Source organism: Lonchura striata, chromosome 1 (genome assembly GCF_050655825.1).
Source record: "Lonchura striata isolate lonStrDom1 chromosome 1, ASM5065582v1, whole genome shotgun sequence".
Taxonomy (NCBI): Eukaryota; Metazoa; Chordata; class Aves; order Passeriformes; family Estrildidae; genus Lonchura; species Lonchura striata.
Window position 1 is genome coordinate 43,884,872 of NC_140703.1, and position 24,784 is coordinate 43,909,655.

A 24,784-nucleotide genomic window follows, 5' to 3' on the forward strand; every position below is an offset into this window, starting at 1 on the left:
CTAGTGTTTGTGTAATCTTGTCTTTAGTTTTACAGAAGGCATCTTGGGGAGGTCTTCCACATTTGCTAAGCAAGGGTATAGGAGGGTATCTGGAAAGTCAAACAAATATAGTAATTTCACATGAAATAGCAGTAGAGACAGTTCCTTCCTTTAGATTTGCCCTCCTTGGTGATATATCTTTATCTCTTTCATTGAAAATTAAGGAGAGAAAAAAAGATGAATTCTTCATATGCTGAATAACTTAGCCATGGAAAGTAAACCTCTTAACTTTGGGGGTAGGGTGGAAAGTAAGGGAGGTTTCCATTAAAAGTAGCCTCTTTTTCTGCTGGGGAACTAAGAGGGGAAGTTTAAATAAATCTGGTGACAGAGAATGTGATCACAGCATTTAGTCCTTTATAGACTTTGGAAAATAACTGAACTGGTAAAAAGACTACAAAACAAGGAAAATAATTGAACTGGTAAAAAGACTACAAAACAAGGAGTTTTCTTTTTAGTCTCTATAATACTGCTATGTCTTATAGTTTTCAAAGTAATGGAAAAAGCTCTGGAAATTAAAATGTCCTTGTACTCCTTATTTGTTTCTGAAACTCTGAAAATTATTTTATTTGGGAAATCCGCAGTGGAATCCAAGAATAATACTTTTGGGAATCAATTTAAAAACTTGTAAGCATTGTGATACCAGCCCTACTTTTCTATATGAGGTCCTTAAGTGCAAGGCAGGAAAAGGGGCAGGAGGAATAAGAATAATAAATGCAAAATAATAATGCATGTTATTGCTTCCATTTTGGCTTTGACAAAAGGTAGTTGTTTCAACAGCAAATTATAATAAAAGTGGTGCTACCTTGGCAAACCTTTGAACATCACATCATGCATTCATCTCTTTCTTTTCTTTTTCATCTCACCATCTTTTCATCGTGCATGTGTGGTCAGACTGCCTGCTGCACTCACATCCATTTTAGCATTACATACTCTGAAGTGAGGACCTTTCTGTTAATGCTTTCCTAAGAAGTGCAGTGCTGTTCTGCAGTTTCAAAACAGCGTGGTGTTTATAATCAGAACAGAAAGCTTAGTTTTTAATTCCTTGGTGTATGTATTGTGCACTGTCTGCAGGCAGGCCAGTGCTAATGAAGGCTGCCTTTGAATACCTTAATACTAAACACTGTGTTTTGTGTATTAGTGTCCACAGCTTTGTGGGCCATGCTTTCTGGAATTTCTGGTACCTCTTAGTATCTTGCAATATTCAACCACCTTAGGAATAAATTCCCGGGAGATTTGTTGAAGAACTTGTCTGACTAGTAATGACTGTGTGCAAAATCTGTTTCTTGATGAATTAGACTTTTGTCAGATGCATCTAGGTTTGCCATATTGCATTGTTCTAGTTCAGATTCAGACCATTAATTTGCTGGAAGAATTTCTGCTGCCTGTAATTTCATAAGATAGCATGTAGTTTTATTTCATACTTAGGGTAAGGAACTTGAACTCTGACAGGCTCTCTTCCCACCTGGTCAACAGGATGCTTGTGCCCACCATTCTCTTACTTTTTGCTTTTATTATATTTCAAAATTAATGAAATCACAGCTGTGGCACCACAGGATTGCACACTGAACCACTTGCATGTCAATTTTAAGGTATGCTTTTGCAAGCTGAATGAAGGTTAGAACCGTCTATTGTCATTTTACCAGTGTGCTCTCTGGCATCATACGCCTGTGGTGCAGTTTGGTGAGAAAATAATCAGTGGTGTAGATGGAGTAGTCCAACACAAGCTTTGTTTAGTTAATGCATTAAGGCTGCCAAGCAGAAGGAAGAATAAGGAAAACTCAAAAATACAGCCATTTTATGTATTTTAGGAATATTCAGAAAATTGTATCAATGTTTCTAGTTATTTCAGGAATTAGACCATACCTGGAGACCTTACCATCCTTAAGAGAGAAACTGTTACAAATTTTAGGGTTTTTTTCTGATGCTTTTTGGGAAATAGTGAAATTAAGAAGTTTTGAATATTACTGCCATGTACTTTTAATAACAGTCCTGAATCCTAAGGAAATATTGCAAATAAATGGACAACACAAGTGGAGAAACAGTGCTTTCCTCGGCAATGGGTGGAATATAATCTCTCAGTATATGAGATTTTCATTGCTCTGTAACCAGCCTTTTCTTTTTCTGGATTTTGTTGGATTTTTTTCTGTACAAAGCCAGATGGAAAGTCCTTAAAGGGTTTATGGTCACTTTAAGTGTGTATCATTGTCTAAGAATGGTGCAAGTTCAGGGAAATGTTTATGGAGGACTGAACTAAGGGTAGAGGTAATTGCTAACTGAGCTGTCTCATCTCCCCTTCAGGCTTTTCTCTATACTGTTCCTGCTTGGAATTTAAATCTTCTCAAATAATGTATTTAAAGTATAAATCTGTAATTTTGTTACAGCACCTGCAAAGTCAGCTATGCTAATTAAATATGGCCCATATATCTGAAGACTTATTAGATTCATGTTTTGATCCTTTCCAATTCTCAAAATTCCCTGAATAGGATAAAAAAGGGTGCATGCACAAAGAATGTCACACCTTCTATCCTCAGGCAAAGCTGAATCTGCTCCATTGTGTGTAAATATCCTAAGATCATCAGCAGCCATAACCTAGAAGTCTCTGCATGCTTCACTCCAGTTTTTGACAGTGGTAATTAGACGGGTTCATGTCGAGGGTCCTTATACTCGAAACCATATTTTCATCTCATTTCTAAATGCAGCTATGGAAAATTTACCTGTGGGAATCCACCTAGCTTATCAGCCCTGTCAAACTGATCTTCCAGCTATTGCCACTTTCTTAGGAATATGCATCCAGCTCTATTTTTGAATTAGTGGATTCTGCCACTTTGACGGCTGCCCTCTGGTCAGACTGCCATATTGGAATTCTGGTCTAGAGCTCAGGCCTCTGCAGAAGTAGATATACTGATTTCTTCCCTGCCTGAAAAAATAGTAGCTAAGTGGGTATCTTGGAGGTACCCTACAGTGCCTGTGCACAGGACAATTTGTATAAGATTTGGTAATGAGGTTAGGTTGTTGGTTTTTTTTGGTTTTTTTTTTTTTTTGGGTTTGGTGGGTTTTTTTTGGTTTTTTTTTTTTTGACAATTTGTGGTAGTTTCAAGAGCAGAAATATACAGTTTCTCCCAGAATTACCAGGAAAGCTGACTTTCAGTATATACATCAAGACCTGACATGCTTAAATGTGCTGGTGAGAGCTCTAAAATAATTCTAGCATTTATGAGGAGACACTGTCGCTTTACTAGTCCTTAAAGTTAATAGACAAATATAAATAAAAAGAGAAAACCTTTCAGAAAGTGATGCATTATATGGATTAAAGGAGCTAGCTGGTTAGGAAGACAAAGAAAAAATGAAAGAGTAGAATCTATATCTCATTCATTTAACAAAACAGAATCATAGGTGACATGGTAGTCAATGGAGCAGCTGTCATTTGGGATTTAAAGTTTAAATTTCACACCAAAAATAGAACATAATTAGGTTTAGTTTCATTTGTGCATTTGCTTATATTATGCAAAAACTTCCCTAGCTATCCCCAGAACAAAAAGCACTCAGTGCCACGTCAACACCCTTGGGAGGTCTGTCATGATGCGGTCAGTGGTATGCGTTCGTGTTTTGCTTTTCATAAAATGTGATTTCCAGTGAATTCTTAGGAGTCCCAAAAATCTGAAAACCAAAATCCAAGGTTAGTCATCTCAAGTTCACTAGAGACTAAAAATAATTTTCTCACAGACATAAAATATAAGTCTTTTCTAGACTGTTAAAACACAAGTATTGCATTATGGAGAGATGTTTGCATAGTTTTTATAGTGATGCTTTTATACTTAGGAAAAACTTGTCTTTCTGTGAGTTTGAGACTAAATTTTTTAAATGGCCTTTCATGAAGAGCCATGTCCAAATATACTGAGAAGTGGTGGATTATTTATTCTTATCTATTCTTTTTTGTGTAGATCAGACCTCTTATGTTTTTTTGCTGTTGCAGAAATTTCATACAGTATGATCATCTGGTACAGAGGATTAGAATATCTGTTCATTCTCTTTTGCTTTTCTTCCTAACGTTACGTTTCTATTGCACACTTCAGTGAAATAGTCTTGCAGTTCTGACCTGCTTATGTTAATAGTGTCTGTCCTAAGGAGTTCTGTTTCTGTGAAAGGGGAGTTCTAATTATAAATTATACAGCATATATAAGGTGACTGTATGCTAATAAAGGCAAAAAGGGCAAGAAAGACATATGATTTTGTAATGACTGGGAATGCTGAAATTAAGTTCTCAGCATGCCCTGGAAAGTGTACCTGCCAATGGGGACTCTGTAGTTGTAATATATACTGCATAATATCAAAACTGAAGGCCTCTTAGATAAACCTTTCTTGAAGAATTTAAATGATTATTTGAGTGTCTTTTTTGTGTTAGTTTGTTTCTGACATAGCTTTTAACAAAATAGCATGTGTCATTTCAGTGCAGCAACTGGAGAATGAATGGGAAGTTATCTTACACTTTGTACAAGGGGCAGATGAGGTCTTTGTTTTTAAAATGGTGTTATTTTATTAATCTACTAGGATCCAAAAGGTTCTTAAAATAAAAAGTAAATTTCCTTTTCTTTTTTTGGTCGCTAGATCTCCTGCTTCTTTTCCAATATACTTTAAAAAAAAAAACTAACCAGAAACTCAAATCAAAATCTTCAACACCCTTCTCCTTCAAAAAAAGGAAACAAACCACCACCACAACAAACACAAACCTTAAACTCTAAAATTTGGTTAGAATTTGAATCTGACAAATCTTCAGGCATGTGATAGTGTTTAATGCCAGTAAAGATTTCTTCCAATTAGAAATTCTGATTCTTAGTAACTGCAGAAGTTCTCTTTGTGTACATAATAGAAGAACATTTTTCTTTTCTTTGCAGTTGTTCTTGTCAAAATGCAAATAAAATTTGCATTTGGCTGTAGACCTTGAGGATGAGTGAGGAGAAGCAGCTTGTGCTCTTCATAATGCACTGCATGAAAGTCCTTTTTGGTGGAGGATGGTGGGTGATGTGTCTTGGAACAGTCACTCTTCTTGATACTAGAATTCACATAAGTTTGCTAACAAATTCTTAGCATGTGGTAGGTGTTTTAGTTTTTTTTTCCTAAGGCCACTTACCACAGACCTACATTTATGGTATGGTCTGATTTCCTTAGTTTATAGTATGTTTGTCCAGTTTAATAAAGTTTTGCTTCTCCGTGACATGAACACGGAGAATATGAAATGAACAATAATATATAGTGCCAGATAGATGTTAGAATTGAGAATTTATTCTGTGAAATAAAATGTCTTACATTGCTTGATTATCCTAGAGATGTTGCTTTAATTCCAGGAATGTTTACTCACTTTGTTCTGCTCACACGGTACAGAGCTATGTTTCTCATTTCTGAGTAGGTAGAATTTTAAGTTTTAATTTGATAATACATACTATATATAGTGGATGATTTATAGGTTACATTGATTTAATGTGATTCGCTAATATTTTTTAATCTTTTATTTGTGTTGACACTAGTTGCTTATTGAGCTATGGTACAGCTCATGTAAAATAGAAGATCTTTGATGTAAGGCAGTTGTGTAATTCAGCTACACTGAGAAAAAAATCTACTTAATGCAGGGAAAGATATTGCAGCGTTGATGTCAGTTCTTGTTATGTCCATTGAGACCTTTTCTGTGCTGCTGTGCAAAACAGAGGGAAAGATCTTTACCTGTGGAGAATGTCCTATTTCAATAATACTTAACTTGATAATGAAAAAAACCACGGTGTTTATAGTAAGTTACGCTGGTCCATGTGCTGCGAATAGGAACAAAATGAATCTCTATATTCCTCCATATAATACTAGGATTTATTTCAACATTTCATCCATATAAGTGGGACCTTGCCTACTTTCTATTCTGTCAGCTGAGCATTATTTCGAATTTATAGGAAAGAACTGTGATGTGTTTTCACACTTTCTTAATACATAGCATTCAAACACTCAGGGTGTGAAGCAGGTAAAATATGAGGACTGTGATTTGATGGAGGTTGAGGAGAAAAGTTTTGAGGGAAGGTGTGGAGGAAATGGACATGTAGGTCATGAAGCACTGAGCTGAGTGGGAGGGAAAAAAGTTTGCTTTATTGAATCAGTCATATGGTCAGCTTGATATTAATATAGCCAGCTTGCTTACTTTGAGACTTTTCCTCCATGACTCTTGGCTCTAAGACTGCTGATTGTAGTTCAGTTGGTCACGTAAGGAACATGCTGACTTTTCTCAAATGATACTGAGCTAGGGAAAAGCTGGAAGCTGCTACTGCCTAAAATAGCTATCCCTGTTAACAACTCCACATGAACATTAACTGTACTTCAAGTGGTATGCTTAAGCGGTCTTGAGGAATCAATTATGCTGTTCTTGTGCTCAAGACTGGAGGTACATCTACAACTGCTTCTTCCATAGTCCATTCATCTGTCCCATGTTCAGATATGTTTTGAAAAATTGATGGATGTTGTTGCTTCAGTGCATTCCTACAGTTAACTGTAAAAATGGCTCTGTAATGCAGGGATAAAACATTTTTCCTTCTATTTCTTATTATGCACTCAAATAGCATATAAAACAAGGACTATAAATTATGTACCTTGCATTTTATTAGATCATAGTGCTACATGGATTTTTATAAGAGTTAAATGGAAATAGATGAATGTGTACAGTTGTGGGTACAGTTGTGTTTTCCCAGTTTCCACTATTGCCAGAACTGAGTTGAGCAAATACAACAAATCAGAAATGCAGGGGAGGAGTAGCACATGCTGGTACAGTAATTTAAACACACGGTCTGTGAAGCATTACAGTGCAGTGTTTTTGCATCTGTATTATCTTTACCTATTTTCATTGCTTTGCAAAACTGACCAGCAGAAAAGTGAAAAATTGTTCTCCAGTATGAAGGCTTATATATAGTCCTGTGTATATATATGGCAGCCTTTATTATGTTGCACCATGTTTTATAAACAAATAGGCTTAAAAAAGAAACAAAGAAGTCTTGCTATATGTGGCATGTTTTTCAGTGAAGCTGAATATTTGAAAACCTGTGCAACCAAAGATGTAGTGTGCTTAATAGTATCTTGTTAAGGTTTAACCCCAGCCATCAAGCATAATTTATTGGTGTGATGATCAGAGGGAGGTCATGTTGATTCAAAACATATCCCAGTACTAGCCATGGTGAAGAAAATATCATCTACCCCAGACAAAACTGGCACATACTGTATTAAATGAATTACTACAGTGTTTCCGTAACTTTTTGGTCTGAAATTGCTTGTGTGCATGTTTAGAGAGCATAAATATACGTATCTTAAAACTTTTTTAAAAGCTAGTTTGTGGTATGTCTAGTTTGTAACAGAAGATTAGAATGTGATAAGTAATTTGACATAAGTAATTTTGGTGACTAGTGCTTCATTTTATGTTCTTCTGAATTTGTAACTTGTTGTGGTTTTGCTAAAGAATTTGGAAAAGGGCATTCCACGTAATCCAGAAAAGCATAATTTTAAGGATAGTTTATTTAAGGAAAGAATGGTACCAAGTTAATAATGCACTGGATTCTTATTTATAACAATACTATCTGAATATTATTTTTAATTGATACCAGTTCTGAATGATTGGATAACAAATTTTTTTGTCAGTGTTCCTGTGCATTTGGAGTTTTGTCTTTGTCCCTATGGACTTCTCAGAGCAGTGTTGCTTAATGGCATCAAGATAAAGTTGATGCCTTTAAGAATAGCCTGCATCTGTTGCTCATCAACAAAATATGCTAATCACATACTCCAAAAATAAAATAATGATTCATTACACTTCTGTATTTTCATTTAATTTAATACCTCCATGAATGAGAGTTGTGAATGTACTTGCCATTTTTTTAAAAAACAGAGAAATCTAAGCTTCCAAAGTTCAGTGGGCTGGGTGGGTTGCTTGACTGTCCCACTGTCCTCTTCTTTTTGCATGAACTTGAAAGGCAGCTGCACATTCCTTTCACATTACTGCTTTAGTGTGGTTGGTTACTTCAACTACCACAGAGAGATTGTTCAGGTGTTGTCAGTGGGGAGGAGAGTAGTCTGTCCAATAATCTGAGGCATGTGGTCTATGCAGAGAAAGTTTGGGAACACTAATGATTGCATACTAGCCAGTTCATTACCACTCCCTAAGCCCTGAATAGAAACTCATCCTGCCGAGGTACTGGGCTGTGCTTGAGATTACAGACATAACTGGCTTGGTTTGAAAATCTGTGAAATCACATTTAAAAATGGCAAATAAGTGATCAAAGAGAGAAGGAACCAAATGTTTTATTCCAGGGTACAACATCTAGTTATGGTACAACCGTTTAGATTATGGTACTCATGATGAACCTGATCTAGCCATTGTTCTGCCTCTGGTTGCTGCATCTGTTGGTTGGAAAAGTGGTGGTGGCCAGGGCAAGAGTTTGAGAATCTGACATACAGTGATCCTTGGAGAGAATCCAAGCAGTTCTTGTTTGGTTTTGAATGTGGCTGTTGTTGGCAAGCTTAACATTCTGTTGTTAAACACTCTGTGCTAGCAGATCATTGTTGTGAATGCATGACTGTCCTAACTCTTGCTTTGTTTTGTCTTAGTCATATTGATCAAACAACAACATGGCAAGATCCTAGGAAGGCCATGCTTTCCCAGATGAATGTTACAGCTCCCACCAGTCCTTCTGTGCAGCAGAACATCATGAACTCAGCATCAGGTAAGCAAAATTTGTATTTATTAAAAGTAAATCACAAGCTATTCTAATCAAGGGGGAGAGGGAGTCCAGATTTAATAATGTTCTTCTAGTTATCCTGGTTTGAAACTTTAAATTTTTTGATGCCTGATTCATCAAACAAGAAGCTGATAGCTGAAATAAGATAATTGTATAATATTGACATTTCTTAGAAAGAGCACTGGAGTTCCTTGATTTATGTTTTTATTTTTTCAAATTAATGGTTCAAACTTGTAAGGAAGCAAAATTTTTGTCAATTTTCTTCTGACCAAAAATGCTGCTAAGTTGATGAAGACAAGAATTTTCATTCAATTAATATCAATTTACATTAAAACTTTTGTGCTTCACAGTGTTCTGCCTCCATTTGCTCGCTGACTAGAGATGGTATACTACCATTTATTTACATTTCCTACATTTAATATGAACATAATTTTTTTTCCTGTCCTCCCTAAATGGTTCAAGAAAATACCTTGTTTAGAAGCAGAGATGTTTTGGTTTTCCGCTTGTGTTTCTATTACTTCCAAAATCCGCTATGATGGTCATTATTGCTCTAGTTGGGGAAGTCTTTTGTCTTTCTTTGGAATATAAATTTGTTTTTCAGCTGGCCTGGCAGGGCCTCTCACTAGACAGCAGTAAAATGTTCTTGTTCTTGCTATAGATTCTACTCTATGTTTTTAGAGGTTTCTCATATGATTATGCAGAGAGCAAGCAGATAAATTTGGTGCCATGCTTGTTTGAGTGCTTGGTCTTGCCCTTGCTTTGTCACCTCCTGTCTGTCACTGAGGTTCATGTTATATTTATTTTCTCACAGTCTGACTGTATTTTGTGTGTGTCTGCTGTTCCTATACTTCCCAAGGGTTATTCTCTGGTGCTGCTTTTTGTGGTCTGTTTAGACAGCTTTGTTTCATGCTGCAATTCATGTGCTGCAGACAATACCAAAAGATTAACAGCCATGACCAAACTCCGCTGTTCATGACTGAGTATTAGAGGGGAAGTTAATCAAACTTTTTGCTGGCTAGGCCAGGAGGCTGGATTATCCTGAAACAAATGAGTCCTGTTCAAGTTCAGGAAGTCGTGATTCACAGCAATTAAGGTCTCAGGCTCTGATGTGAAAATAAAACAGTGTGATTATTTTCTGTGTAAATTTATCCCAGGAAACCTGCAGCAATAGAGGGGGCATGTTTATGTAGGGACATTTCTAAAGGAGGGAGAATAGAAAAAAAGAAACAATTCCCTTGGTCTGACCTGCCTTTTTTGGTTATTGGTGCTAAATCTAGGTGCTTGCTGTTTCAATATTGACATAAATTCTGTATTTTAAGGTAACTCCTCGAACCTTCTGTTGTACTAAGAATTGACAGGAAAAAAATATTGATAGTAAAGTAGGAATCACTTTATGTACTCTAGAAATGAAGGGTCCTTAGCAAAAAAATGTACTGTTAAATTATAATAGGGTGGTAACAAACTAAAAAAGAGTCTAACAATCTGGACACAAGGATTATTTTTGAAAGAACATTTACATGTAATTGCCTGATGTAAGTGTGTGAGAGAGTGATGCTGCATAGATATTGTTACTTGTGCAGTAAAGAACAGTTGAAATGTGCAAGTGGGTTGTCTTGTGATTTGAGAAAGCACTTACTTGGATCCAAGTTCATTGAATATTTCTTTTTAATTTCAGAGATGATACTGTGTTGAACATCAGCTGAAAATGCTGTGAATTTTTTTTGCCCCAAGTGCTCTGAATCTAATAAAGTGCATGAAGGACTCAGAACTCCTGTGTATACTGAATTACATCACATGTTATGTGGTGTTAGGATTTTTTAAGCTTAATTCAGTTGAGGTGGTATGACTTGGAACTGGCTCTTTGGATGCACTTGCTTACCCTTATTTGCTATTAACAAAAGTCTGCTTTGAATTAAATAATACTGAACCTGCATTTATTGGATGTGATTCTGATACTTATCTGGCAAATGTTTATGTACTAACTTTAAATTATGACTGTATATTTGTTTTTACTAAAGTCTCTTATAGCTAGTTTTGTTACTTTTTATTACTGAGCTCATGGTAGCTTATGCTTCCTTGGTAGCCTCTTGAATAATCTTTGAGAGAAATGGAAAAGTCAAGTAACTATGTACCACTTCAGCACAGTGGAACTTACAGTCATGATGTTGGCGCTCAGATTTAAGACTACTTAATGTTCGAATTTGGGTATTCAGGATGAATACCCAATCTCAAGAAAGTTGAGACGTTTAAGAAAGAAGTTTCCTGTTATGAAATATTGCTGGCAGTGAAACATACACTAGTGCATGAGAGCCTTTCATGAAAGATACTGGAAAAAAACGAGTGTAAGTATTACGACAGCTAGAGATCACGGACTTGCAAAAAAGTGTCTGAAATGCCACAAAGGAGAAATATTTTCCTTTCTGTATAGGCCTTGTAAGGTGCTCATTAATTTTAGCCCTTAAAGTTACTGTCCAATTTGTAGTACACTGCCTCAGGAGCCTGTAAGTCAAGTTGATGTGCTGAAACATAAGAGAGATTTCTGGGAGCTGTTGTGACAGCCTTGAGAAGCTTTAACCATTTAGCCAGAATTAGAGTTCTTGACATTAACAAGAACTACAAACAGGAAAACAAACTGAAGATGCTGAGAGAAGAGAACTCTGAAAGCTGATGTGTACATATCGGAGATAAACCTGTTGTCTTTTTGGATAAATAGAAGAAGAATAATTCAGGAAAGATGTTATAAGGGCACGTCAAAAGATTGTTCAAATATAAAAATGGGAAAGATGTAGTTTTGCATGAGATTGAAATCTGTGGGTTATCTGTCTTAAGAAATTCCATCTCTTGAAGCACTTAGGTATCTTGCTGCAAATTACATTTCTTTAAGGAAGTTGATGGACATCTGTTCCAGGCATGATTTTTGTGGATGAGTTATTCTTTGAGTGTTAGTTAGCTACATCCTTTATAGGAAGTCATCAGTGTGTGAAAAGTGAGGGTTTTTTTGTCTGTCTTTCTTAACTTAGTTGCTACCTGTAATCAACTAAAATAGTTTGGGCCATATGTATGCAGAGAAGCAGCACAGTGCTCTATTAGATGTCATTTGTTGGTTAATCTGTGAAATAGGATTGCATCTTCAGTAGTGGAAAGGAATTACTGTTATTTGTAAATATGCCACATGTATATTAAAACAGAAAAAACAGAAAAAAACCCCCATAGTTTTTCCTGTCTTGATTTCAAACAAACAAACAAAAAGGTAGTAATAATGGTATGCTGTTCTTCTTAGGAACATATCCTATACGTTTCCTACTGAGGTAAAATTATGCATTTTATTTTCAAATGTATAACTTTACCTCAGTAGGAAGTGTATAGGATATGTCAACAGTGGCTGTTTCATATACAATTAAGAGATGATACAGCAGATGGGATAATTGTATTTATGTATTTCTGTTCTTCAGATACTTTTATTTTCTGATTCTTGCTTGAATCATGCTTGACAGCACTGCATACTTTAGCCTCTTCCACTTATGCACAGACCTTAGATAATTAGCTTTGGAGCAGACTATTTGTGTTCGTACTCTTTTGTCTTCATTCTTATGTGACAGTTTTGAACGGAGTTTCCCAATGCAAGTTTGTAGACCTAGTGCAATTCCATAGTCTCTTAAGGTAAGGCTGTAGTGCCATGTTAAATGTTGGTAAGAAAATGGACACTTGAATTCGTAACTCTGAGGGGACAGGCAGGTAGGAAGGAATAAGCCAATAACTAAAACAAGTTCTAGCTCTTCTCTTAGGTCCTTGCTCACTTCAGTTGCAGGTTGCACCTATGTAACCAGTCATACTACAAAACTCTGTGTTGTGCACAGTCAGCACTATGATCTGTTGTGAAACTTGAGTTTCTAAGTATCTGTGTGACAATAATGTTAATTTCTTTCTTGATCTGGAAAAACCACCCCTTTTTAAATAGTGTCTTTTAATACTAATTTGACATATATAAATATAAATATGTACTTTATGTAAATATTGTAGATTTTATATAAGTTTTGGAAGTTTTAGAACCACAGTGACTGATGGGAGAAAGTTCAGCTTTCACAGAGAAAGATTAGGAAAGGTTTTGGAGATCAGTGTTTGTATTAGGTGCAGGTGATTCCTGTTTCTGAACATAGGTATTCTAGTTCCTAGGTTGTCCATGCATAATCATTTGGTAGATAGATATAGATGCCCTCTCATATGCATTGATAAAATATAGCTTTGTTTACATTTGTTTTAAAATTGAGTGTTAGGAACTGTAGTCTTGCAAGAGTCACTTCTTATCCCAGCATAGTTGAATCTCTACTACATTTTTGCTTTTGTTACTCTTCCAGTTGCACTCTATCTGCCAGCAGCAAGCTCTGCTTTGCATTCCAGACTCCATGACATATGAGAAAGTTTAAAAAAAAATCACAAGAAGTGGAGACATGCAGCAAAAAGACATGCACACAGGCTTTTAAAATTGCATGTTATTTATATGAAGTTACACCATTATATAAATATTTAGTTACAGAAGTATGGCTTAGCAGTAGTTCTGGAAAGCTGGCTTGCATTTGGAAATTAGAATTTAATTTTTTTGTAACTTTGTCTTCAAAAGTAACTCAGTGCAGATTGAATTCCCTACCTAGAAGGGTTGTATCTCTCTGTGCAAATTAGTTAGTATAATTCTAAACTTACATTTGTGAGAGTTCAACTGTCATAGGAGGCAGTAAACAGAACTAGTAGGGGGACCATGTCACAGGGATATTGTTTGTGCTACATATTTACAAAAGTTGGAGGGGAGACTGAAGAAGTAGTTGAAAGAGAGATATTTTGGCACTTAGTAAGCAGACAGAAACTGGCCCAAAGAGTAACTTGTGATAGAATCACAGAATATCCTGATTTGGAAGGGACCTACAAGGATCATCGAGTCCAATTCCTGGCAACCACAGGACATCCACAAGAGTCACACCATTGAGAGCATTGTCCAAACACTTCTTGAGATCTGACAGGACTGGGGATATGACCACATCCCTGAGGAGCCTGTTCCACTGCCCAATATACTTGGAGGCCAAGTGACTATTCATAGCCTCTATACCTTTTAGGTCTCTATATGTTTTTGGTGCTTTATTTAAAAGTTTATAAAATATGACAGTCACTAAATGGGCTACTTTCAGCAACCAACAAGATCTGTCCATCACCCCAGGCTAGATGCCTGGACTAAATGGACTTTTGGTTAGACCCAGTATTGCTGTTTCTCATGAGCTACAGTAATTTTGGAAATTTTGGTGAGAAGGTCTGCACAGCTGCAATATAGGACTCGGCTTTTGTGACCTAGGTTATCTAATGCTGAAAATTCTGTTCCTATTGAAGCTTTTGGGGGGAAATGGGCATGTAATTGCAAATAATTTTTCCTAGATGCTCTGGGTGAATGTGTCTCCTATTCCTCAGCATGGGTTTAGTTCTTTCCTCTGGTAGTTGCCTCTAATAGAGTTTGTCAAGGGACCCTTTAGAAAATCAGACCTGTCTTCTAGTTTCACAATCACTCACAAAACCAAACAGGAATTACAGAAGGCAATAATTTCAGTTTTTGAACTGCCTTTTCAATATGTAACAATGACAGCAGAAACATGAGAGCAGTCTGTTGTCCAGGGAAGCAAGCTAGATTATTAATGCCAAAAGTTTCTAGAGATAAAAGCTCTGCTTCTGCAGTCATTTGTAGCACTTAGCAAGGAAGGCTTGCTGCTGTGACAGCCAGGTGAGCAGATGGTCCTGTTCCAGAGCTGTGCATTATATTTAGCAAGAGAACCTTGCCCAGGTTTGACTCTAGTAGTAAGCTAGTACTCATCAGATCACTGAATCTCATAAGAAGCATTATTCCACCAGGTAGATGGACTGATCAGCTCCTGGCAGCCTTCTTCAGAGGCATTTTGTTCTTACTTGCTACAAAGGAACATGCTGGACCAGTACAGAATTCAGTGTTCAGCAGGACTGACACCCCAAGGCTGGTTTTGTTTTTCCTAAAGACTAAGAGCGTTTTTATGGCTTTGCAGTTTACAAAGAATTTCTTGCTGGGTTTCTCCAAGGCATGCATGGTTTAGCAGGACTTTGAGGAGGGTGGTAATGAGAAGGTCTGCCTGCATGGCTAGAGTGTTGGCTCAGCAGTAAAGGAGCGGGTTTAGTTCTTCATTTACTTATATAGTTGGATGACTGGGGGCATGTCTCTGTGCTACTGTGCCCCAGCTTTGTAAAAAAGCATCTTACTGGTTTGCTGGCTGGTCTTTGGGCATGGTAACAAAATACAGCGCTCTTACACTGGGGCTTTCATTTCTCCATCAAATTCCTTTCGTACAGTGAGTATCTTAGGGTTTAAGCAGCATTTGCAGTATTGTCACTCTTTCTTGCCTGTTCTGTTCACTAGCTTCTGATAAAAGCTGAGGTACTCATTACTTGTAGGCAATATTTAGAGTGTTAGAGGTGGGAAGAAAATGTCTAGTGTTCACTGTTTTTCCTCACTTGAAATTCATCTGTAGCTCTAATGATGGAGTAGTGAAGTTGTTAGAGAAGGGCTTTGTTTTCTGAGCCAAAATGAAAGTTTAAATTAGAAATGTAGTTTGCAAGGGATCTTCAAAGACCACAGTGAGAAATTCTTGTCCTGATTATGCCTTGGGATATTACTGGAATGCAATTGAATTATTTTTTTACTCTTTTTGACATTTCTCCAAGTACATCTTTTGAGATTAAGCAAACAAATCTATCCTCCCCACCTCTCCTCCCAGCTTTAGACTGAATTCTTCAGCAGGAGCATGACTTCAGGACAAATTTACAGTCAAGTGCTAATGTAGTTCAAAGTTGGATACAGTAGACATTTATCAGATAGACACATATTTTTGGGTATACCTGAATCTCATGTGTGAAATAATGATGTTTGGGTATACCTAGCATCTCTTACATTATACAGAATAATCTATTAGTCCAAGTCTTACAGCCAGATGGCTTCTGCTATTGTATTACTGTATTACACTGAGGAAGGGTAGAAGAACTTGATGGCTTGCTGCTACAACAGGTTTTGTTCTAATTTCTTTTACATTTTTAACATGTGTAGTGAATTTTTTGTTGTATGATTTGAGGATTGCACTTAAATCTAAAATACAGGGAAGATCCTCCTGTATCTAATTTAGATACTTTTAAAAGTCCATGTCAATGTGAGTATAAAAATTCAAAAACATGTATTTGTAAAGCACCTTCTAGATAAGACAAGATAAATGTAATTTTTTAAAATAATTTTTAGTCTAAGCAAAGTATGGGTGAATGTATGTGGTCACATAGAGATGGAAATGAGGGGTTTAAGAACTGTATAGGAATGAAAGGTAGTTTCTTGAAAGCTGCTGATGGGAGCATATGGGAACCACTCCTCAGGCTCTGTGTTCAGACATAACTGTGGACTCCACAGCATCATTATGTAGCTCCTTTGACCATTTTCTAGAAGTAGTTTTTCCTGTGTGTGTCTTTCTGCTTGTAGAGGCGTTGCACTGCTGTTCATAGCCCTGTGTCTTTGTGACTGCTCATGGTGCTTTCTTGCCTTTACTTTGTTATTGCTTGTTTGCCTGCCTTGTTCTTCAGGTTTGCATTTTTGTCTGCTTAAGCCTTGAATGCTTTCATCAAAAGTTGAGTATGAGGTAAAGAGGAAATTAATTTTGTCACTTCTTTTTTTAATTGTTTGTGAAAGACAGGAATATTTCAGGATCTCCTCGGTGTTAGCTTGTTGCTACTGCTGTGTCTTAATCACTAGATGAACTTTTCTGTGAGAGGTAGAATTATGCTATGCTTCTTTTTCCTGGTGCACATGCTGGTTTCATTCTGGCAGGCTTGACTTATTGCTGGTTTTATACTAGAATGCTATAGCAAAATGATGTGTCAAAAACATATGAAAGATGCAAGCAAGTTGGGAAATTGAAGTCCAAATCCTAAATAAAAATTATAGAAGTGTTTCTTGTTCCTTGGATTCCCACCCAGCACTTCTTTGCCCTTAATCCCAGAAATGAACTTGAAACTCTTCTGTTTCATGTATTGTTATATATGTAGAATGTTAAAATATTTTTAGATCAATTTCAGCTGGGGCAAACAAGAGCTCGCCATCAACTCCTTCCTTCTATATTGCAGGCCCACTCCCCGATGGATGGGAACAAGCTATGACCCAGGATGGAGAAATTTACTACATAAACCATAAGAACAAGACCACATCTTGGCTAGACCCAAGGCTTGACCCACGCTTTGGTAAAAGTTCATCTCAATTCAGAATTCTTGATTTGCTTCAGTTCACTCAGCTTTAATTTTGCAGGCATATTTTGAAAACTTTTATTAATACAATTAAAATATATTTTGAGTTGTAGAGGCCTTATTTAAATAACTTTTTTTTTTTTTAAGATAAAAACTATTAGCTTATATCCTTCAGGACTGTATGTTACCCAAGTTTCTAATGCAACGGGTTGGTATTTTGCCACATGATCCATACAGTTCCCCAAAGTGGTGACATTCTGAAATTAGTTATTAAGACAGTTTTAGTCCAGCTCACTAATCCCTTTAAATTAGCAAAACTTTACCACAGAAGAATCTTTTAATTCCTAAACAAATATTTACTTTCCTTTGTGCTATCTTAAAGAGGATATTGTCAAATAATAGTTCATGCTGTTTAAATACACTTGAAACATATACCAGCTTATAATTCCAGCTTGTCACAGTGATTATCATGACAAAACTTTCTGTATTAAACAATATGATGAGGAATTATTAGGTTTGTTGCTCCTATTTTAATAACCTTTCTGTGGGGTAAAGACTACATAATATTGGAAATAGAAGTAGTAACTTAACAATCACAAAGTTGACATGGAGAAATTCAACAAAACAGAACTTTTATGTGATTTTTTTCAGTTACATTTTTGATCTGTATGAAGAGCAGAACTGCAAACTTTTCAATAAAATATTGGCACTGATGAATATGAATAGAAATCACATGTAATATGGAGACTCTAAACTACTTTCATAAATTATCCAAATGATAATTTAGTATGGCATTAAAATATCTGTTTTTTTGTAAAGTCATGACCTGTGGGTTTCAGCCTTATTAGCTTGCCCTTGATTTGTTTTCCCAATAACTTACTATTTTCAACTCCTTTGGATTTTAGTTATTTTTCCAGAGCCATGGAAAAACAGTAGGAGAAAAAAAAAAAAAAAAAAAAAGAAGAGATCACTGTGGTTTTCAGGCTTTACTTTTGGGCTCAGTGCAGCTAAATGAAAACAGTGTGCAGATCACTGAGTAGGTCAGGCTGAGGGGATGCAAAACCTTTGAAGCTTTACAGGGGTTGACCTAACAACAACTGTGGGCCCCTTTTGGGAGAGGCATTAACTCCATGAATGCCATATAAATACAGAGCTACAAAACTCAACAGTCACTGTTCTGTTTTGTTTTCCAAAACGTCTGTTAGAAATTCTGCATTTCTGGTTCATAGGCTTGAGTGCTTACTTACAACATCCATTTACTCTTGGGGAGAACACCAGATTGTCACACTTTGTTTATAAACTGCTCACCAGTTTTTGGACAGGTTGAACCACTATGCAACTTGAGCCCAAAGGTGGGGTGTCACCTTTGGCAGATGTCCATGCTGGCTTTAACACCAGCCAGAGCTACAGACCTGTTTGCACATTGCAAGAGTGTGTGGGTAATTTGCAACTTCACAATTACTTCGTAAGGCTGAAAAGGAAGCAGTCATTTTGAAAATCAGCACTGCCTTCTGCAATTACATTTACTCAGGTAATCTTGCAGGGTATCTGTTTTTCCTTACATGCATTACTTTATCATTTCCAAAGATGAACTGGAGTTAAAAAGGAGTGTGGAAAATGCCTTAATGGACAGAGATTGTGAATGAGAGGATTCTTGCTTCTCACAACTATTTTGTATTCCTGTAAATAGAGTGGTCCAACTGTAAGGGCAAAAGCTGCTTGTCTTGTGCATACTGAAACTCTATCGAATGTTAAGGCTGTGCAGTTAAACTGAAAGAAGTTAGAAATGTCCAAAAGACTGATTAAGGGTTTCTTGCTGCATAGATTCCCTTTTTGGGCCCACTGTGTATGTGTATCCCAGACAGGCTTGAGTACATGCCAAGGCTCTTTATTTTGTGGTCGGACTTTTAATCTGTTCCAGACCTTTTCAGTCAAAGAGCTCAAGTGTAACTGAAAGGGGCAGGAAAGGAAAAAAAGGCATGTGGGCTCTTCTGATCTAGAGTGATGGCAAATAGAGACAAGCTGCTAGCTGCTGTTGAGCTTGAAGGAGTTTTCCTTGAAAACCTAAGCTGTACACATTGTATTGCGGTTTATGTTTTTATCATTTGAGCCAAGAAAATACAAAATTCTGTTCCTGTTGCTTTCTTACTTTTGACCTCCTTAAGTCATTCCAGTCAAGAAGGGAAAAAAAAAATCTCTTTGACAGTTAAATTACTGATCCTTGCATTTATTTACTATGTGGAGATCCTTGACAAATATGTGCTGTGACCCTAAATAGCATGTGAATGACTCAGAAGTTTACCTTTCTGTGCTTAATATAGGTTGAAACTTATGTTGGTATTTTTCCTCTGAGGATGACCATACTCTTTTTTATCACTGTGCTTTAATATAAGGGCTTGGTTTTCAATATTTGTGACTACTAATACTTCCAGAAGCAGGATAAATTCATCTTTGCCTTGTTGAAGCTTTTGGTTATTACAGTGATGCTAATGGTGATTGAAAATGAAGGAGGAATTAATGTCTCTCTCTGCCACTTTCACCTATCTTAAGAACCATTGAAGAAAAGAAAGCTATTGAATGGTATGTGCAAACATACTCCTGTGTTCCAGTATTCAGAAGCAGAAGGTATGAAGAGTTTTTGCCCTTACTGCTTCTGAATTCCGAGCTTCCAGGGAGACAACCTTTATATCTGTATGTTCCTCATCAGATGGAAGCTTTGTATTCATCTTTATTTTCTCTGGTAGGTGCGGATATAGCTCTTTTCTAATTAGTGCTTGGAATTGTAGCTAGAAAAAAAGCGAGTGGAAGGAAAATCAGTTGGAAAAATTATTTTAGGTGGACTGACTTGGTGTGGAGCATTTTGGTATAGCATTCATGCTTTTAAATGGAAAATAAAGGCATGTAATTAATATGTATTCTTTCTTGGAGAAGGCTTTTAGAAATAATGCATCAGAAAAGAGCCTCTGTCAGAACAGCTGTGGGGTAGGCTGGGTCTAAAACCTGAGTGCTCCAAGTTCAAGATAAGAACTTAATTCCAAGATTCAAATCTAACATCTTTGGAATGGGTTAGAGGTCTTCAGCTACACCACTTAAGTGTCAGTGAACTCCTGTGGCTCAGACTTTCATCCTCCAAGTCTACAAATACGACCTTAAAACAATTTTGTGTTAGGATGATTCACAAACCTTAATATCTAGGAAAGAACTAAGTATGAAAGGAGGGTCTTCTTATGCCAAGAACTGGCAGTCATAAAGATGATGTGGGATCAAAGGAGTGGGGGTGGGAGGGGGTTGGTCCTTAAGCCTGTGTCAGCAGGATTCTTTTCTAGTGGAGCATCTGGTAAAAGCGTGCCGTCCTACCTTCTCAGTGCCTTTGCAAGCATCATAGTAAGAGGCTTCAGATTGCCTTAGTTTTTTATTTTATTTAGACAAGGGTTTTTTCCCTTGATGGAATTGGACTGTCAGGTTGAACTTGTCTTTTGGACCATTTTGTCTTTTCTGCTATTGTTCAATGGTCATTCTTCACAGATCCTACTGGATTTTAAAGCCTTTCAGATAATGTAATGCATTTTCTTGATACTCAAAGAACATCTGGATAGGAGGAAGCAGGTCAGCTATGCATTCAGAGCTGGAGTTGGTGAAGTAGAACATCTGCTTTTCCTATAAAATAAATTTCCTAGAACCAGTTGAAGTTTAAAAATGTTCAGGTTTTTTACTGTAAGTTTCCAAGAATTGGCTTTTGTATCAAATAACATTAAATGGATTCTAACTCTTTATTTAAGTTAATAACGGTAGGACTTGGTTTTGAAATGCAACCTTAAATAATTTGCCTTGTGAGGGTTCTTCATATATTAAATTCAAAGGAAGTGAGAAAATACTGGAAACTGGCATTTGATTTCTGGTGCCTCTGCTGGTTTAAGTTTGGTGTGGAGACCTTAATACTCCACTAGAGTAGTCAGACAAGTGTCTGTAGGGATTGGAATAAAACAAGATATTGTTTGAGTTTCCTTGTTATTTTATTCTAAACTTGGGTCTTAAAGGCTTGTAGCTTATGGTCATACCAGTGTTGCACACTCCCAGTTTCTTTCCTTCTGGTCTTCCAATTCTTGGAGCTGCGATAATGGGGTATGAAGCAAAATATGTGACCTCAGGCTGCAATCACTGCCACGACTTTATCACTCCCACTTAGAGATAACATTAATGTTCTTTGAAGTTCTGCATGAATTTTGGATGAGGGGGAAGGTAAGGCAAGACAGTGTTTAATATTATTATGAAAAGTGCCATAGGGGCTCTGTGTACATTAGCTGCTTGACTGCTAGAAAGAGAAATAAAACTGATGATGACAGTATGATTATAGACATCATTGGAGCAGCTGCTAGTTTTTAAGTATCAGAAGTTAAAAGGAGGTATTCCACAGTGTTGCTTTCTTATTCCTTACCTGTTCAGCACTTCATTTAAATTCCAGATCTGCCTTCAGTTTTTTGCACAAAAAGCAGAGCGTGAGCCATGAGTGCTTTGGTCTGCAAATGCAATGGCATTCTCTTTACATATGCCATAAAACAAAGGAGGATTTGACTCATCTAAAAAGGTCTAGTGGTATTAGATTTTTCACTTATATGTCTCTGTTTTTCCAGAAGAACAGTTTCAGGAGATCACTTAGGATGGGGTAAAGACTTCTGTATTTTGGTATGCGTGTCAGAGATGTTTACAGATGAAGCAGCAGCAGTTTTCAGTGAACTAGTGACTTCTGTCAAAGCCTGCTGCAAATCTGCAGAGGCAGATGAAATTTCACTGGTAAGCATCACTTTGTAAAAGGCAGGTGCTGCCTTATGGTAATGACAGTAAATAATTATTTGTTGTCTATGATTATACCAGAAAGTGAAATCTGGGTTTGTTTGAAAGCAGGATGTATTTATACCTCCTATCTGAAGTTCAGTGAAGAACTCACTAAATCTGTTCACAAATATTGTGTCAGGATGCAGTTACCTACTTTAGGTAGAATATTTCTAGACGACGAAAGATTTTCTTAAGAATTAATCAGGACAGTAGGTTTATATAAGTTTATACCTGTTTGGGGGTTTGTTCTGTTCTCAGAGTAATTTAATCCTGTTCAGGAAAGGAGATTTATTGCTAATGATGTCTGGTGCCAGTAAAAATAATGCATGCTAGCAACCTTGTGCTAAGCAGCTGTGATAGTGAAAGGAAACTGCACTCCTAACAAGGACACTTTTTCCACCATATCCTTCTAATATAGCAGTTTGCAGTTTCCTGTTAATGAGCATACCGTGTTAAAAGTTGAAGGTGGATAATTTTGATCATGATTCATTATCTGTAATCAAAATATATATACACACAGTAATTATATAGTCTGTAGCTAATAATATATGATCTTAAATTAAAAGACGTCAGGTTTTTTTGTTTTTGAATTCAATCGTGTTGAAACATGATGGTAGTTTCTTATATATAGAAGTGTTTCTTGTTGATTTTTTTGTAGTAGTAGTTTTTACTGGATTTTGTAATTTCTGTTTAATAATTTCTAATGGGCTTATGACAAGTTAAAAAAAAAATGAAGATGTGCAGATGCATATATACAGAGCTTGCTCCACTCAAATAAATTAAGGAAAACCTGCATTTTAAAAAGTTATCACATTATTTTGTAAGAAATAGTAAAGAAGCTTGTCATTTGTTTAGTTAACCCAGGGAGTATTATGTGGTGATTAAACAGTGAAACTGTTCACAGCTAATAGCCTTATGTAGACTCTTCACTAATAAAACTTTGGTCTAACATGTGGACTAGTTTTCATTAAATATATTTTGCCAGAGAGACAGTGGACAAACATATGAGGCCTTGGTTAGCTTTGATTCCTGCACTTGCTGTAGTCTTCAGTGTTTGATACATAGAATTTAAATTTAAACAACATTAGTTCAGGTTTCTTCTCATAATCTATCCAGTGCACTATGTCTTATATATTCTGTAGTGCTAATACTTAGAATCTCAGTTGCGTTCTGTAAGTCAAGTCATTTAAAACTTGTTTAACCTTCCAAAATTAAAATTGATTTTTTTTTTTTAAAAAGTGAAAAAAGAGTTATGTGGAGAGTTAAAAGAGAGTTTTAATAAGACCCCATTATTTAAAGAGTTTTGTTTGCTACTTACTTAACTTACTTTACTGCTGAATATAATTTATATTTGCTTTTCTGGCTGGCCAGAATATTTTCATCCTTCTGAAACTGGCATACATTGAGTGAAAGTGCTTTATAAATACTGCTGTTTACTGCTGTGGGGGGGAAAGAACCGACGCAGCATTTTAATCCAGTTTAGTTACAAGTGATTCAAGAGTCTGTACATGCTGTAGTGTCTTAATGGTGCTCAAGTCAGTCTGGCTATTGCACATCTACATTTGACAATACAGAAAGAATTCAAAAACAATAACAGATCAATCAAAGAAAAAGGAACTTCATTTTTATTGTTTTAACCAGCAGGTGCAATAGAGGTACTAAGCTAAAAGAAAAACACTAATTTAATTTGAAAATAGTTGATAAATGCAGAGTAACCAGTCTATAGTTTGGACATGATTCTGTAATAGTATCTTCATTGGATATATCTTGCTTTAACCAAAAGGAGTCTGTGAATATTTCTGTTTGCCTAGGACACTAAGATTTGTTTGTGCACTTAAAGCAGCAAAATGAGCCCAGAGAACAGTATATTTGTAGTTTCCCCAATACTCTTAGGATCCAGGATTGTCAGATTAATCAGAAACTAAAAGCAATGGAATATTTTTTGTGCTAATTTTTAGGTTGTTTCATAACAACAGCATTATGAAACTGTGAGTGGGATTTTCTTAGGGTAACATAGCAATATATTATATAGAATACAATGCAGAAACATGACTGGCTAAACAACAAGCTGTTGTTTAACCAGTCATGTTTCAGTCATTGTCCTGATTAAACAATAAATGGTTGTACCAAGCCCCTTGGAACATATTAAAAAGCCCCTTGGAACATATTTTTATTACTTCCAAGGCTCTTTCAAATCCTACTGGTATTTTTTTTCTTCACAGCTCTTTTAAATGTAATCAAAGAAGATTTTTGCTTTTGTTGAAGTGTTGCAAACTAGCACCAGGTAAAAGCCTGACTGTAGGCAAAAATTATGCACAATAGCTGTCTAGTTTCAAAATGGAGCTGAAGGGGACAAGTTCTTTAGTTCCCCCAATGAAAACATTGGTTCTTATTAGTAAGGACAGTCAGCTATAGTATGCTTGCATTCTGAGCTTTTTTGTTTTTGTTTGTTCAACTAAATAATGTCTTCGAATTGGCTGATTAAAATTAGGTTTAGCTTTGAAGGGTAAAATTATAAGTAGGAAAGAAGCAACATCAAACATTCAGCTGTGTGTACTAATCATTAAGGGTGCAATCTCTGCATGTAATACTGCACTGGGGAGATGTGCTGTGTTACTGCAAACTGTCACTGCCCTGGGACTTGGGATTTTCAACTGACAGAGACTCTTGGGAGAGAAGTTAGCCTTTTATGCTTGAGTTGTGAAAAATTTGTTGGCCTTTTCTCTCTAGCACCAATGCCTGGTAATTGTTTCTCTCTCTTAATTTTTTTTTTTTGGTTTTGGTTGTTTGGTTTTTTCTCATGTATGCTGACAGCAGTATAAACTTTTTTCAGGAATTGTCAGGTATTGTCTGGTAATAGTACAGAAGAGGCATTTCTGCTG

General features: G+C 36.3%; 1 protein-coding gene across 7 annotated transcripts in view; it reads left to right on the plus strand.

Moving 5' to 3' along the window:
* Positions 1-24,784, plus strand: part of YAP1 (Yes1 associated transcriptional regulator) — an 87,611-nt gene that overhangs the window by 40,397 nt on the left and 22,430 nt on the right. For 4 of the 7 annotated variants that reach the window (XM_085575681.1, XM_021529333.3, XM_021529331.3 and 1 more), the window contains exons 3-4: positions 8,659-8,774; positions 16,953-17,066. In XM_085575681.1, the coding sequence (XP_085431807.1) occupies positions 8,659-8,774; positions 16,953-17,066 (230 nt within the window). The remainder of the gene's footprint in view (positions 1-8,658; positions 8,775-16,952; positions 17,067-24,784) is intronic. The other 3 variants (XM_085575704.1, XM_031505012.3, XM_031505014.3) reach the window with 1 other exon arrangement.